Source organism: Alternaria hordeiaustralica (genome assembly GCF_023758085.1).
Source record: "Alternaria hordeiaustralica strain BMP 2776 chromosome Unknown scaffold_11, whole genome shotgun sequence".
Lineage (NCBI taxonomy): Eukaryota > Fungi > Ascomycota > Dothideomycetes > Pleosporales > Pleosporaceae > Alternaria > Alternaria hordeiaustralica.
The window spans coordinates 1,012,099-1,023,247 of NW_026056783.1; the positions used below are offsets into that span (position 1 = coordinate 1,012,099).

The 11,149-nt window shown below is 52.2% G+C and overlaps 5 protein-coding genes across 5 annotated transcripts; 3 read left to right on the forward strand and 2 right to left on the reverse strand.

The window, feature by feature from the left end:
- Window positions 1–760: 760 nt before the first annotated feature.
- Window positions 761–1,848, reverse strand: TPC1 (mitochondrial thiamine pyrophosphate transporter; the record flags this gene model as incomplete). The annotated part of the gene is made up of 3 exons (XM_049388858.1): window positions 761–1,643; window positions 1,691–1,743; window positions 1,816–1,848. The coding sequence occupies 3 exons, from the start codon at window positions 1,846–1,848 to the stop codon at window positions 761–763; spliced, it is 969 nt and encodes a 322-aa protein (XP_049243757.1).
- Window positions 1,849–2,066: 218 nt separating this feature from the next.
- J4E84_006268 (uncharacterized protein) lies at window positions 2,067–3,572 on the forward strand (the record flags this gene model as incomplete). Its single annotated transcript, XM_049388859.1, has 1 exon — window positions 2,067–3,572. One exon carries the CDS (start codon window positions 2,067–2,069, stop codon window positions 3,570–3,572), a length of 1,506 nt encoding a protein of 501 aa, XP_049243758.1.
- A 2,899-nt stretch (window positions 3,573–6,471) lies between these two features.
- Window positions 6,472–7,638, reverse strand: J4E84_006269 (uncharacterized protein; the record flags this gene model as incomplete). The annotated part of the gene is made up of 1 exon (XM_049388860.1): window positions 6,472–7,638. One exon carries the CDS (start codon window positions 7,636–7,638, stop codon window positions 6,472–6,474), a length of 1,167 nt encoding a protein of 388 aa, XP_049243759.1.
- A 548-nt stretch (window positions 7,639–8,186) lies between these two features.
- J4E84_006270 (uncharacterized protein) lies at window positions 8,187–8,901 on the forward strand (the record flags this gene model as incomplete). Its single annotated transcript, XM_049388861.1, has 2 exons — window positions 8,187–8,268; window positions 8,351–8,901. The coding sequence occupies 2 exons, from the start codon at window positions 8,187–8,189 to the stop codon at window positions 8,899–8,901; spliced, it is 633 nt and encodes a 210-aa protein (XP_049243760.1).
- Window positions 8,902–9,946: 1,045 nt separating this feature from the next.
- J4E84_006271 (uncharacterized protein) lies at window positions 9,947–10,405 on the forward strand (the record flags this gene model as incomplete). The annotated part of the gene is made up of 1 exon (XM_049388862.1): window positions 9,947–10,405. A coding segment is annotated over one exon (459 nt), but the record flags the coding sequence as incomplete, so codon positions are not given.
- Between the last annotated feature and the right edge of the window lie 744 nt (window positions 10,406–11,149).

An 11,149-nucleotide genomic window follows, 5' to 3' on the forward strand; every position in this document is an offset into this window, starting at 1 on the left:
GAAGCCAGCACCATCGTAATTTCTGCGACAGTTCAGCCCTCTCTTTGAGGACAACAAGCCGCGTCCCCCCACCCCTGACTTTCTGGTCTGTCTCAAAGCAGAATGTCCACAAACGCGCGTCTAGCAGCTCTCGAGGCTCTCGTCCGTGAGAAGCAAGAAAACATCAAAGAACTAAGCCACACGAACTGGCTACTCAGCAACCAAAACATCAAGATGCAAGAAGAACTCGCCAAGTTGGAAGAAAAGTTACACAACGAGTGTCCCGACTTGGATACCAGGCGTGCCAACCATTCAAGCTTTCAGGCCAATCCGTCGCCACCCCTTCATGATTCATCTGTCACTAGAGATGTCTCCCACGCCCGCCTACAGCTACTTCAGCGTCCACCACCAGGACCGTTGTGGACACCATTCTACATGACCGCCCGCGACGCTCCACGACTACACTTAGAGTTTGTAATACCAGGATCTAAAGGCGAGACATTGGGGATAGCTGTAAACAACGTAGATCTGGCCTTCATACTGCAGCAGACATTGCGACGGAGAGGGTGGGGCGAAGCGACGACGAAGAGGGGTGTCGAGGATTTCCTAGAGCAGCCGATGATGAAGGTAACGTGGACGGGCAGAGAGGGTGAATTTGGGAATCTAACCTAATCCCGCGAAGAGGTTGGGTTGTAATATATCTTGATATGAGAACTGGAGTCTATGAAGAAGGAGTATTTGGTATCTCAACGCCGACCCATGCATATTATAATCCCGATGTTCAATCGTCTTTGTGCTTTTCGTCAAAAGCGAGCATGAGGCCCATGGCCCGCTCGTATGTCCACATTGTAACAGCACTGGCTGGCGCAGCTTTCAGAAGACTGACGGTCAATCCGCGGTACATGCCTCGTCTGCCTTCATGCTTCCATATATGCGCAATGGTACTGATGACGCCGGTATATGTCGGTATGTTCCGGTGAACGTATCGCTCGCGCATTGGCCCTTGGACTTGTAGTCGCTTGCGCGTGGTATCGAGCGGGTAGACGGCGGTTTTGGAGAGAACGCTCGCGATGACACCGGCGACGGCATCTGAGCTTCCGAGTGGCAGTGGTATGGGAGAAGAGGCGGTTATAGGCTTCAAGCTTTCGTAGCTAGCGAAGAAGAGGCCCATGTACGGCACAATCTGGCTCACGCCTGCGCCGAGACCGCGAAAGAAGCCTCTGGGTCCTTCATGCTGCGCGATGTGCTTGACAGACGCGATGATGGAGGTATAGACGCGATCTTTGCCTTGGGCAGCGAACCGCGTGCGAAGAAGATCGAGCGGGTATGTCGCCGTCGTCGCAGCGGCACCCGCGCTGGCTCCACTGAGGAAATTGGCGACTGAGCTGGGAAGCGTATATGGCAGCGGAATGGTCTCTAGCCAATGCGATATGTACGTGTAGGCAGAGAACTGGGCGCTACCGTACGTCAAGTACATGAGCTCCGCCGGTATGTTGCCCTTCCATAGCCCCGTGACACCCTCTTCGCGAAGAATCTGTTTGAGGGTGCCCACTGTTCCTTTGTAGACGGGCCCTTGGACATTGCGCACGCTGAACGGGTCGGAGAGCGAGTGGATTTGGAGTTGCAGGCGGATCTTTATGACGTCGAGGGGAGCGATCACGAAGCTGTCGCAATGTCAGCCATGTGCGCAAACATGGGAGATTGAACATACCGCGACACCAGGCCTGCCACCGCACCTGCGACGACGACCTGTCGCTGGGAGCCCTATCAGTCATATCAGCTCTGCCTCTGCCAGCATATCGCTTCGGTAAACGGTGAAGATAGACAAGCTCCTACCTCATGCTTCAGCTGTGCGACACCCTCAGACATGCGCCCAGCGCGTCGATTGAGACACGTGCTATGTTCGCGCGCGTAATTAGCTACCCACTGCCGATGCTCGGTAGGACACCTGTAATTGCAAACGTGCCGGGCAAAGGGTAGTAGAGACCTCGGTTTACGGGTTGATTGTTTCCACCACGCTCGCTCCCTGACGTTGAAAAGCAAGGAACCCCGCCGTGTCCCGTCACTGCCAACAGCTGCGGCCGACCATGTCTTTCACCATCACCACCAGAATACCGCTACGGAGTCTGAGATCGCAAGTCACTACTTCCCGCAGGACTACGCTTGCTGTTCAGAGACGGCGTTTCTTCTTCAACTCGTTCTGGCGATCACCTAAGCCGGCCGAGCATGCTGATTGGAGCCCCGCTACACATGGCCCTTTTCGGCCAACCAAACGCCAGGAACAGCTGCAACAGCAACAGGAGCAAGAGCTGAGGCATTCAAAAGAGCAGGAACTTCTCGTTCATGATGAATCCAACGTTGGTCAGCTTGACGGTAGCCCAGCGAAGAGAATCGCGGTGAACATCGATGGAGAGCCCAAGATCTTCGACGCTGCGTTCCTTCGCGACAGCTGCACGTGTACGAAATGCATGGACCCTGACAGCAAAAACAAGCGCTTCCAGACGTCAGATATACCCGAAGATCTAGAAGGTAGCTGCAAGACAGTAGTGGATGAAGAGAAGGGAGTCTCTATCGAGCTTCAATGGAAGACAGACGTCAAAGGCTTCGATCCGGAGCACCGCACACGGCACTCTATCGACTGGCTACGCCGCGCATTCAACACAGAGATTGAGCTACGTGGCGGAGTGCGACACGACGACAGAGTGTTCTGGGACAAGAACAGGATCGTAAAAGATAACAAGTGGCTCGACTACGACACCTACATGTCCCAAGACGAAACCCTCTTCGAAGCCCTCACACACCTGAACCGCTACGGCCTCCTATTCGTCAAGAACGTGCCCGAATCCGAGGAATCCGTCGTAGCTCTCGCCTCCCGTATCGGTACCCTCAAAGACACTTTCTATGGCCGAACATGGAACGTCCGCTCAAAACCCAAGGCCGAAAACATAGCCTACACACCCGACTACCTCGGTCTCCACATGGACTTGCTATACACATCCAACCCACCGCATCTGCAACTCCTGCACTCCCTGCGAGCCCGTACCCCAGGTGGCGAATCCTTCTTCTCTGATTCCTTCGCCGCAGCACACCAACTTCGGCGGCAGTCAGAGGGGCACTTCAGAACGCTGTGTACATTTCCCGTAACATACCACTACCACCACCCGACCTACCATTACCACTTCACCCGGCCAGTGATTGAAACCTTCGCTTACCCTAACTATAGTGACCCTGCCAACCTCGCCATCCGCCGCATAAACTGGTCACCACCTTTCCAGGGCCCGTTCGAAGCGCGTATCGGCAGCGGTAATTCCACGTCGCTTCGCTCCTTTATTGCTGCTTCGCATGCGTACGAGAAGCTGCTTAGTGCGGAGGAGAATTTGTACGAGTATAGGTTGAATGAGGGCGAGTGTGTCATCTTCGATAATAGGCGGGTGTTGCATGCTAGGAAGGCTTTCGACGCTACAAAGGGCGAGCGGTGGCTGAAGGGGGCGTACGTGGATGACGATGTTTTCTTCAGTAAGCTGAGGGTGCTGGAAGAGAAGTTTGAGGGGAAATGGGTCGCTGAGGGTGTGGTTAGGCATGCCGTGAAATGAAGGTGGGGGTGTTCAGTAGTCTAGGTTGCGCAGTATGGATATGGCTGTGCTTCGGAACTTGGGTCTCTTGTTGGAATCAGCCCATTGTCAGCATGCGTGGAAGCTAACACACATGCCCCTTGCGCTACATAAAACAGTTCAGTCTCGAAAGCTGTGAAGACGGACTTTGGGTAGCCTTTGGTTACCATCTGACTCCAATGCATAGTCAGTATCAAGACGGCGTCATGACGCAAAAAGAAAACTTCTTCGCGGATCCTCGGTAACCTGCTCTTGTCTGAACACGGCTGATGATGCTTCCCACCACAGTGCTCTAATCAATATTTAGCACGAGTGATTTCCAGGTCAACACCCTCGTTCAGACCGCGCTGTACCCGCTTTCCAATACTCATCACTGCCTGTTCCAATCTCGTCGGATCGAAATCCCCGCAGCCCACATGCAGATGTACAGACTGCACTGCAGGGAAAACTTGCGACAATGAGTCAAGCCTGCACTCATGCAGATCCGCAACAAGGCTCTCAGCTTCTCTTAAATAGAACGTTATGCGAACCGTGCGGATGATCTGACGTTCCGTCGCATCAAGCCCGAGCATGAGAGTGTGGTATGACTTGAGAAAATGGGGGAAGCAGAATGTGTTGAGCGAAAAGGGAAGGAGCTTTGCTTCGTCATAGACCTTGCGGCAGACGCGCAGGAGAGCGAGGTCATTTCGATGCGTGTATGTGGCTTTGAAGGAATATACCCAAAGGGCGTATGTGCGTTGTCCGAGGACGTGTTCGTAGATGTGGTTTCTGATCTCTCCCGGTAGGCGCAAAAGTGGGGACTCGGCAGTGTTGCGCATGTATCTGTTGATGTTAGCTTGGCATGGTGAATGGCTCTTACACACTTGCGGTGCAGTGTCTCGGTACTTACATGAGCAAGCGTGCGTCAGTCGTGCGTTCCGTATCCGTCATTGTTGGCTACTCAGAGTGTCGAAGTGGTATAGCACGGGGAAAGACGTGGGCAGCAAAAGGTATTTCACACGATCAGGACTACTAAGAGAGAAGGCCAGGGTCTATTACGCTAGCCTCAAGTAGGCCGCTCGCTCACCTGCCCCAGCTGCCGCCCACGGTGTTTCCCGAGCTAAAAGTTCGGAAGCCACGCTGAAGTAACGACCTCGGGAGCAAGTGTCCGCGCCTTGAGACCGCATCATCTGGACGTGTGCAACGAGATCAGTCTACGTCAATATCCGAACATGTTAACTCAGCCACCCAAATATATCCCACTTCTTCCCATCCCCATCATCGACAGCTATAGTTTGCCTCATCCTGCACTGGACAGCCATAGCTACGACACCACGGTATCCCCAACCATGATAGTCTTACCGATCAAATAGACCCTGAGTGTTTCCAAAAGCGCACGAAATTCATGACACTGCTGCATTTCACGTGCTCGATCTTCCCATGATATCAGTGGCTTTCCAACACAAACAGTTCGTAATCCGTGCAGCCCGCCTAGATAAAGAGAACCACAGATGGTTTCCGGCTTCGTACTCAAGTACCATGGCAAAGTGTATCCCCATGCATTGAGCTGTACGGTCTGGATCTCATCGAGCTGTGAGGGCGAGAGTCGCATTTTGAACATCTGGAACTCGAGGAGAGAGTTGAAAGAGAAGAGGTTCAGTCCGAGAAATGGTGACTTGGCGGTCTCATGATAGGTTTGAATGCAAGTGAGTAGTAGACTGAGCGGGTGTCCGTTGATGCGACCGTCGCCCTGGATTTTGTAAACACGACCGCTTAGTACGTATCTAATTGAGGCACAAGATGTTAGCATAGGCCGTTTGTATTGTGATGGGCAGGGATCTGCGCACCCGTAGATTTGGTTCCGAAGCTCAGCTGGAAGACGCAGAAGAGGTGACGATTCGGCGTTGCGCAAAGTACTGGAAGGGTCGGTTAGCTGGCAGGTAGACAGACAAGAGAGTGTTGTGTTACATGTCGGAGCCACGACTTCCAGGTTTCGTCATTACAAGGTTTCGAGTTCACGTTGTGGTTGCGAGAAGATTGGGGAAATCGGCAAAAGTGTTGTTGAATTCGAAGTCTCGTAACAGAGATAGTGTGGTCGAGGAGATGTGGTCAATGTATTGATTCTGACTGAGGGAGGTGGTGGCACAGACTAACATCCGCTAGCGTTGTTTGAGTGGAGGGGAGAGCCCTGGAGAATGAACCTGGAAGGTGCGGCCAGACAACGTCGCTTCTTCCAATCGCCAGTGAATCCAAGAAGTGTTTAGATGGTAGCGAATCGAGTCGTAGCTTGCTGTATACGTATAATACTATCAAACCCTAATAACCAGACAATTACTAAGCTAAGGTATACCCCTACCCTAAGTATTCTTTGTAGGATGCGAATAATATTGATTGGCTTGGAACTGGCGCTTCATTCGAGCAAGAACGGCTAGTTGTCTTGTCTTCGCGAGGTTTATTCCCATAGGCCGGCTTGAAGTGTATTCGGAACAGCTTATTATTGCTAGCTCCGAGAAAACCGAGTGGCAGAACGTTTGAGTCAATACAGCTCCATGCTTTCAGGTGTTGTACTATCGTGTGCTCTGCTCCTGGTTCCGCTACACATGCGCCGGAGAGACTGAAGCTTCTTAAAGGTGAGGCCCGTTCGCCCATCCCCACGGGGTGTATAAGGGGCTTGTCGCGTTTTGCTCGAGAAAATCTTTCCACTCTTCTTCGGCGCGGACCAGAGGCTCCATGTGTCTCCAAGAGCGAGGGTTACCGTCGAGGGATCTTCGGACACATCCTATCGCGTATCCCTGTTTTCGCATTGTCGACTTTGAGACACTACGCAATGCCACCCATACCTGTCTTGGGTTCCATCTTCAATCGCACAAGCACAACATATTGCGGGTCCGATTTGAGACTTTCAAGCTGCGGCCTGTTGTTTTTTCTTCTTTTTATACAAGACGGCTTTATGTCTCTTCTCCTCGAACCCAGCAGACTCCCCTCGGTGCCCTTCCATCCAACAATTCTGGCAATATAAATCACCGTCACAGCCCAGGCATTTCAGTGTCGCATCGTCTTGACAAATGATACACCATGTGTCAATCTCCCCATCGACCTGCTTTTGTAGATTCGTAGATACCGGCGGCTTATTTCTGGGTGCGAACGAAGGGGCGGAAGGCAGGCCGAGAGAATCTGTATGTGATGGTGAAGGTGCTGCTAGAGCGGCCAGGCGTGCGGTGAATGCAGCTTCGATGGCTTGACTGCTCGCGAAGTCGTCTTCAGGGAGGGTATTCGGTGCGGAAGGCAGTGTGAAGCCGCCGTCTGTGGTATCTGCCGTTGATGCATTCTTCTGGTCTCCTGATTCTGACATGTCGTCTTCTGACGGAGGAGAAGGGGGATCGTATTTCTTGCTAATTTCCAGTTCTGCCATGACTCTCGCAATCACATCATCTGCATCGTCATCTTCGGTTCTCTTCTTACTGCCTTCGTCTTCGTCATCTCCACTGTCTGTGTCTTCCCTGGCTCTACCAGCCTCCCCACTTCCAACATTGATTTCAATGCTCTCCCAGTCCGTCAACTCCTCCTTCGATGGCTGCTCAGATTTTGTACGCCCTCTCTGCGGCCCTTGTGCCCTATTATTCACCACTTCCGGGAGTATCTTGCGCATGTCTTTCAACAGCTTTCCAACATCTTGTTGTTCCTCCTTGGATACATCCCAATCCTTCCGATCGCCGACGGCGCCGTTTAGTTCACCCAGTAACTCTTCTAGGCTCTTTTCATCTTCCTCGTTAAACTCTACATTCGAGCCTCCCACGCCTTGGGCTATCCCTTCCAGGTAGCTCGGTGCCCCTGGTGCTGCGACCGGTGCGCCGGCATTGTTTGTGGACGTTGTACGCGACGGCTGTGGCGAGCCTGAGGGAGACGCGCTACCAAGACGTGCGAAGCGAGCGGCGAGGTCATCGGTGGGTTTAGGAGGATTCCTAGGTGCTATCGAAGCGCTATAGTTGGTATCCAGGCTGACGGAGGATGTCTTGAGCGCATTGAGGCGGGCAAGGAGGTCGTCGTCTGTTGAGCTAGGTTCGGGCATCTCTGGATGATGGGCAATCACTAAGGTGATGTGTGGATAAGGACTGTGGATGTCTAAGTTATAGCGCCTACTGGACGCGACTTATGACGCGGTGTTGCATGAAGCTCGTGGCTCGGGAGTGAGCGGAGTTGGCGCGACAGCTGTTGTGGAGCGCGGTGGGGGAGGCGCGAGCTATCCCTGACCGCGCTTCATCTCTCATCAGACAACATTTACGATCCAACAGCGGCATCATTAGATTACAAAGAAACACAGGCACATCTGGATGTAAACTGCTTATTTCTTGCCGTCGGGTCGGCGCTACTAGAGATGGTTGCCAGCGGCCCGTGTCCTGGCATGCGCGACATCCGGCCCCGCTTTCGTCATATCCAAAGCTCCGATGGCATCCTTATATGTCAGCGATCGTGTTCTGGTACCATCTTCATCTACTCCGAAGCTGCCGATTGTCACGCCATCTGTTCATCTCCATCATATATATAGCACAGCTCTACATCAATTGAGCATCCACCTCTTCACCGGACCTCCAGCACAACCTTAGATCAACCATCGCCATGGCTCTTGCACCCAAATTCGCTGGCCAAAAGCTGGCCTCCAATGCTATTCAGCCCAAGGCCACCCACACACTCGAGCTCTGTAAGTGTTTCATCCTCGACTGCTGGAATACAACTTCCCGACCCATCCCAAGGCCTCCATCAGACTAACAGTCAAATCCCAGACCTCGACTACGTATGCCCCTTCTCGGCCAAGATGTTCAAGACAATCTACGAGACCCCTCTCCGCAAGACACTTCTCGAGAAATACTCCGACCGCGTCGTAACCATCTTCCGGCAACAAATCCAACCCTGGCACCCGTCCTCCACCCTCGTCCACGAAGCCGCCTACGCCGTACAAAAGGTCGACAGTTCTAAATTCTGGGACTTCTCACAGAAGCTATTTGCCCAGCAGAAAGACTTCTTCGACGTAAGTCTGGTTAACGAAACAAGGAACGCGACGTACAAGCGACTGGCCAAGATCGCCGGGTCCGTGGGTGTTGATGAAGGCAAGGTTTATGCACTGTTGGAGATAAGCGATAAGCCTGGTGAAGACGGGGCGTTGAACTCAGGAAACGGAGTTACGGATGATGTCAAGGTGCAAGTGAAAGCGAATCGACTGACGGGTGTGCATGTTACCCCTACAGTTGTGTTCGATGGGGTTGTGAACAATGAGATTAGCAGTTCGTGGACGGCGGAGCAGTGGGAAGAGTGGTTAGAGAAGAATGTCAAGTGACTACATGACGGTAGTAGTGGGGCAGTTGCGAAAGGAAGATTGTGAGTGACCGTAGACTTCATATTGTATTTTGCTGCATACACGCGGCTACACTTCATGAGGAAGTTACACTTGGACTGCTTAACAACCTGCTCATAGTCTGAATTATACCCTATGAAGCTGTAACTCTATGTGATTGGCATGCAGTATCATGAATAGAGCCACTCCAGTGTGTTGCGCCCGCAGTTTCTGCACCAGCATGTTCATCATATAAGCGCTGGACGCCATACAGAACTCCAATGAGTGGGACATGCTGCAAGATCAGACACTTACACACAATGGCGATGGATCAATCGTCACCGTATATCCTATCCGATAACTGGGCATACACTCAACTCTTTGTTGCACCACAGACCTTGAAGTAGTCGTCGAAGCTTGTTGAGACATGGGGATTGGTATGCCAACTTGCTCACCCCGATGCCTAACCAGGCAACGAGAATAGCTTTGACAAGGGCCACCTGATGCCGCTCTTGCGTTCGATGTACTTGCGCGAGAACGTGGGGGAGGCTAGATCCACAGTCCCCCCAGGTTCGCTCTCTCACCCACGCGACTCTCACCCGAGCCTTTCTACGGCTGCTAGTCTCTTGTATAAAAGCCGGCCATCGATCCTCCTACATCCTCCACTCCTCTTCTCACCACCAATCTGAATATAATTCCCCCCAAGCAACACTTCACGTTGATCAACCATCCTCCCTTATCACCTCCAAGTCAAGTCCGATCCATGGGTCCATCCTTGACAACACCTACCGGCGATCCGGCCCCCGCGTCTACCATGTCGACCCCTCCAACAAAGTTATTCCGCCCCACTGCGTCTACTTCTGAGTATATACCCGACTTCTCCGAGCTCCCGGACCTCAACACGGTCATCTTAGCCGAAGACAAATACGACTACTTCTTTCATGATCATACAAACCCCTTAACGTGGGCACATGCCAATGATAGAGCCTGCCCAACCCGAACTCATGCGACCTTTGCAAGAGCTCGTACTGCCCGGCCACAGGCTCAAATGATCAAAGAAGGAGACGAGCTCATCCAACGTGTCGCACCGGAACCCACGCATCGTTTTGCCGTTTACCCATGGAACTACGACGAGCAGGGCAATTTGAAACAGACTCCGCACATCACAAAAGAAGAGCTAGAGGCGTGGAGGAAACTCGATCCGAAATGGAAGATTCGCCCCATGGACCCTGCAGGCATGCCGCTGCCAATCGTGAAGAAGCTCAAGACGAGCCATGATGGACACGTAATGCCGGGATTCGACGATTACACGATAGATGAGCGGAGGGAGGCGCTCAAAGCGACGGGACCCGGTGCTTTTCCCATGAAAGACGTTCTATGGAGGATTGACCGGCGGAAGCGCGAGCGACAGGCGATAGAGTTGCAACAATCTGAAGCCAAGGTGGAGTTCTTGCAGCGACGTCTCGCTGCCGCTGAGATCAAGAAAGAGAAGGAAACAAAGGAGACGGTGGCCTTGCAGATGGACGATGGGATTGCCCAGAAAATAGGAGGGACGAACGTGTTGGCGTTGAGAACGAAGAAGAGAAAACTATCGACTTGAAGAGCATGAAGTAACCACGTGGCGATATGACAGACCTGGAGAGTTGAATCATTGAGATGAAGATTGGAGAGTCACAACGACTGGGTTCGTGGAGCAGCATGATGTAGACGTGGCTGAACACATGGCAATCACCGGAACTGGGTGACGAGAATGTCCAGATTGCATGGCTATGGTGGCATAATGCGGGCCTCAAGTCAAAAAAGTGGTTTTAGATTAGTTGATTCGCTTGCCTACAAATGCAAACATTACATTACCACGCTTTGCAATATCTTAAGCAGTATGCGATTTCCTCATGCTTTCCCCTCTACTGCGGCTAAATTTGCTGTAATACGTGTACGCTGGACTGTACATGAGTGGGACTGTTGCGCGGTGATAAAACTATATGCATAATCGCAATGCAGATGGTTTCTCCGATCACACGGTAATCACAGTATCCAACAATCACGATTTACAACTGCACAACAACCAGAAAGCAAGCTTCAAAAAATGAAAATAGAATTCGCAATCCTACTAAACCACACAAAAAAACTTGGATATAGATGGGAACGAAGAGTCGAGTCGGGTTATCATATCCTTAACAAACGCCGCCAGCGCCCATCTCGGAGAAAGAGAAGGGGGGGAGAGGGAAAGAGAAGAACCAGCGCCGCGGGC